The sequence below is a fragment of the Teleopsis dalmanni genome, chromosome 2 (assembly GCF_002237135.1).
Source record: "Teleopsis dalmanni isolate 2A chromosome 2, ASM223713v2, whole genome shotgun sequence".
Classification (NCBI taxonomy): domain Eukaryota; kingdom Metazoa; phylum Arthropoda; class Insecta; order Diptera; family Diopsidae; genus Teleopsis; species Teleopsis dalmanni.
Window position 1 is genome coordinate 142,864,695 of NC_051847.1, and position 4,501 is coordinate 142,869,195.

The 4,501-nt window shown below is 26.3% G+C and overlaps 1 protein-coding gene across 1 annotated transcript; it reads right to left on the reverse strand.

The window, feature by feature from the left end:
* Positions 1 to 528: 528 nt before the first annotated feature.
* On the reverse strand, positions 529 to 3,785 carry LOC119681003 (clumping factor A). The gene is made up of 6 exons (XM_038094057.1): positions 3,746 to 3,785; positions 3,143 to 3,406; positions 1,930 to 1,987; positions 1,792 to 1,863; positions 1,173 to 1,691; positions 529 to 1,102 (listed from the first exon to the last, which is right to left on the reverse strand). Exons 1-6 carry the CDS (start codon positions 3,752 to 3,754, stop codon positions 981 to 983), a joined length of 1,044 nt encoding a protein of 347 aa, XP_037949985.1. The 5' UTR covers positions 3,755 to 3,785; the 3' UTR covers positions 529 to 980.
* Between the last annotated feature and the right edge of the window lie 716 nt (positions 3,786 to 4,501).

Consider the following 4,501-nt stretch of genomic DNA (forward strand, 5'->3'; position numbering starts at 1 on the left):
ACAACTTTCATTACATATATAAAAACACAGAATTTAATTATATAAATAATAGAATTAATTAAAAATTTACTTATGTAATAGTTTTTAATAAATTAAGGAAATATATTTAATATATAATATATATGTAGTAATGAAATTTAATTGTTGTGTAATTTTAACTGTTTTAAAATGCGTTTAATAATTAAGTGATTTATTTTAATAAAAAAATAAAATAATATTAATATAATATAATATTCATCGTTGTTGAAATAATTATAACATTCTCATTTTAGATAGATATCATTCATTAATCAAAATAATTAATAAAAAAAATAAATAAATATATATTTGGGTACATATTTTTATATTAATATATACTTTTAAAACCTGTTATAAAATATTGTATAAACGTGTATAAAGATTTTGTAGAAGTTTACGGAATTTTTTAAAAATTTTAAAGTTTTTACTAATAATAAACTAAATTCACAAAAAATAAATAAAATTTAATTTAATTATATAACAATTTATGTATATATTCATGTAGTTATTGTATACATAGTTTTAATTACTTTAGTTACAAAGTAATTTACTAAATATCAGTATCTTTAATTTTACTGAAGCTTCAGAATCGCTACGTCTGTTATTATTACTCTTGCACTGTTCTAAGGATATTTGAATCACTCTAAGAACCTTAGACAATAAATAAGTTCTAGGAAAATAATACGATTTTAATATAATATTTAATTCAAATAGCTAATCAATTATTAGAACTTCGCTATTACCACGCATATATATTATATGTACATACATTTTAGGCTATTAATGTGGTTTATACTTAACTCTAAATGAATAAATATGATATATAATCATATCTTAAAATAATCAAAAATAGTTTATATCAATATATGGAGTGTGGAATAAATTCATGTACATTAAAAGTCTATAATAAGATATACATTTTAAGGAGTAAATATGTTTTTATAAGAAGTTTGTGAATAAAGTTAATAGTTCTCGCCGTTGTTTGATACACCACATTTGGAAAGTAATATAGCAGCCAAACGCTGTGTTAATGGTTCAGTTGGGGATTCCGAGTCGCTGCACGAAGCTGAAAGTATTTTATTGCCTAAAAAAAAATTGTATATTTTTATATAAATTAATTAGAAATATCATTCACATAAATAATAATAACTTACCATTGCTCACATCTAAATCAGGTGTTGTTAAATCTTTATTGAATTGCAGATTGATCGGTGCTATATCATCTTCTTCTTCTAAAAGAAGACTTGAATACGAATGCGTTGTATTATCACTGCGACTTCGTCCATCACCACCTGAGTTTCCTGATGAATTTGATACATTTCCAGCGCTACCACCACCACCATCATCACCACTGCTGCTCACATTATCATCGTCCTCATCTTCATCCTCTTCATCAGCTTCCACTTCCTCGTCATCGCTAAGGCATTCTTCTTCCAATGAAGCACAATTACTGCTATTCCTGCTACTACCATCGTTACTTATATTTGAAACATTGCTATTTTGTTCTTCCCCTGAGAAATCTTCCTGTGCACCATAATCATCTGCAACTGCGTCAACTATGCCATTTGACTGTTGGTCATCGTATGCTGCTGCTTCGTCACTATCACCCGTCGAATGTATTTCAGGTGATGTGGATTTGTTGTAATTTTCATCGCTGTCACTAGATGTTGTACCTGTGTATTGAAATGTTTTTGTTAACAGACTAAAGTCTACTGTCACACATTTTCGCCTGAAAATGCGTATGAAAAGTTTTTAATTTCCCTTGGGACTTACCAATATGCAATTTATCCAGTATAAGCGGGTAAAATTCTTTGGCTGTGGCATTATTTGGTTCATATTGTAAGACTTAAAAAAAGTATTAAAAAATATTAAATTTTTTTTGGTTCACATCAAAATTTTAACACGACTTACTTAATTTGCAATACTTTAAAGCTTTTTTGTAGTCCTTTAACATAACGGCTGAAAGAAACTTTAGAAAAAAAAGATAGATATTTATATATATATTATTAGAAAATTTATATTTTTATATTATTGCAAATATATAAATTATATATTTGTAAATATAAAATTTCTATATGTTAAATTGACGTTCATAGATAGTATATGTTAAAAATATTATATAAATTCTATAAACAATATATATAATTTATAATTCTTTAAAAAATTTTATTTTTATTTCAACGTTAATAGAAAACCATACATAAATTTATATATATATTTATATTTAAACTAGATAACCCGACAAACGTTGTTTTGCCTTATAAATTATTTCTAGTTTCTAGATTAATTCTAGTGTAGACAAAAAGTACCTTACTTATTATAAATGTGTAAGTATGTGGTATATGCATGAAATAGGCATGGAGCGCTATGAACGAAAAGGAAAATAAAAATAACAAACGCCAAACAATATTATTTAAGTTATTATAGTTTATTTATTAAATTATTAATTTAAAATCAATAGATTTGTATGATACCAAGTTCCCTGGCAACAACTGTTGTATTTTCAAATTTAAATGCTCATATAATGTCTTGCTTAGCAGAGGCGAATACGGCACCACCCGCCATTGTCCCCCATTATCGGGATTTCTTCGACGATATATTGGATATCCGTCGGTATTTGTTATAGTATCATTAGTGAAATCTTTAGAAAAATTTTTAGTACATTTTCCATCTGCCATGCAAGGCGAAGACGAAGAAACGAAGTGGATGTAAATGCTCGATGTACTTGTTGGCGTAGTTACATAAAATATTAAGAAAAAAATTTTTCTTTTTCAAAAATATAAAAAAATTTATGTCAAAAAAATAAAAAAATTTTTGTTAAAGCAATAAAGATATTTTTGCTGGATAGGGACACCCTAATCACTTTAGCGGTATGAAAAATAGATAGTAGCCGATTCTCAGACCTACTAAATACGCATATAAAATTTGGTAAAAATCGGTAAAGCAGTTTTGGAGGAGTACGGTAACTAACATTTTAACAATGTTAATTTTATATATAAGATAAATATACACAAATATGTATTATATTATATTCATTATTTATAAAATTATATATACAATAATATATATAGTTTGTAATATTATTGTTTATTTATATTAATAAAAGAAACCTCTATTATTTTACCTCAGCAAGAAATTCAGTTGGAGCTGATATGCTTTCATCGGCATCTGTATATTCTGACAGGCTTTGACTAAGATCCTCATTTGATACGGAAGTGGGCAATGTTGCGGAGTTTGATGTGGTTGGATTTGGATTTGATGTTGCATGCATTATGTTATTGATGTTGTACGCTATATTGCTACCGTTGCTGATTACTGTTGGGTTATTCGTATTTTGCGACTTAGACGCGAAGACACCGTTTCCATTAGTTTCATCCATAAAAAGGGACTATGTACAAAAAAAAAATTATAGATATTATTAACTATATACTATAATCAGATTGTACTATATGTCAGTTAGAGCTATTACTATAATAATATAGTTAGAACTATTACTATAATAGTATAGTTACATCCATTACTACAATAGTATAGTAATAGCTCTAACTGACACACTATAATAGCATAGTAATAACTCTAACTGACATATCGTATAATCAGTTTATAGAATATACATTAATAAATAATTAATAATATATTTTTTATATAAATATTGCTTATTTACAATATATAGATTTATTTTAATGCTTTACAATTTATTTTAAAATTTTTTTCTAATTAAACTTACATTTGACATTTTGTTTTTTTTTTAGACCTTGTGCCCTCTTATATAAAAATTTAATCCATTCAATAATTTTTGTTATTTCTTTTTCTTTTATAAGTTAAAGTTCAAAATATTGTTTTTGGTTAGACATAGCTTTTATGTTGTTGTTGTTGTTATTCAGTTCTAACTTACGGACAGATACAAGTTACTTAATATAGATTGTCTAAAAAACATAATAAAAAAAATTATTTGATTAATTATTTATGTTTACATAAATTTATAAAAAGTTTAAACAAATACGTGTATATGATTGATTAGCAAGACTCTCAATGTGTATATGATTGATTAGCAAGACTCTCAATGAGATGTACTTAATTAAGTAAACCAGTCATTGAAAAACTTCTCATACTTGCATAAGAAGTTTTTTATATTGCAAGCCTGTAAAGACCTATTCAATCATCAAAATTCGGCGGGATGGATTTAGTTTCTACTCTTCTATACTAGGGTTCTTGAGAGGAATTTGGTAGCAAAACGGCGAAAAATCGAGGTACATGGAATTTATCGAATTTATCTAATGGCTTGCCACTGCAACCAACCAACCAACCAGGCCTGGTGTTACTGGTTCTTTCAGAAAAAATTCTGGAGCGATTACACTTTTTTAAGCGTTTAGAGACATCATAAAGTATTAATAAAGAATATAGATAAATGAATTCTTTGATTCATTACATTTCGCATTTGCTTACGTGTCTGGTTTCAATGAAACCAATTGAAAAAAAATAT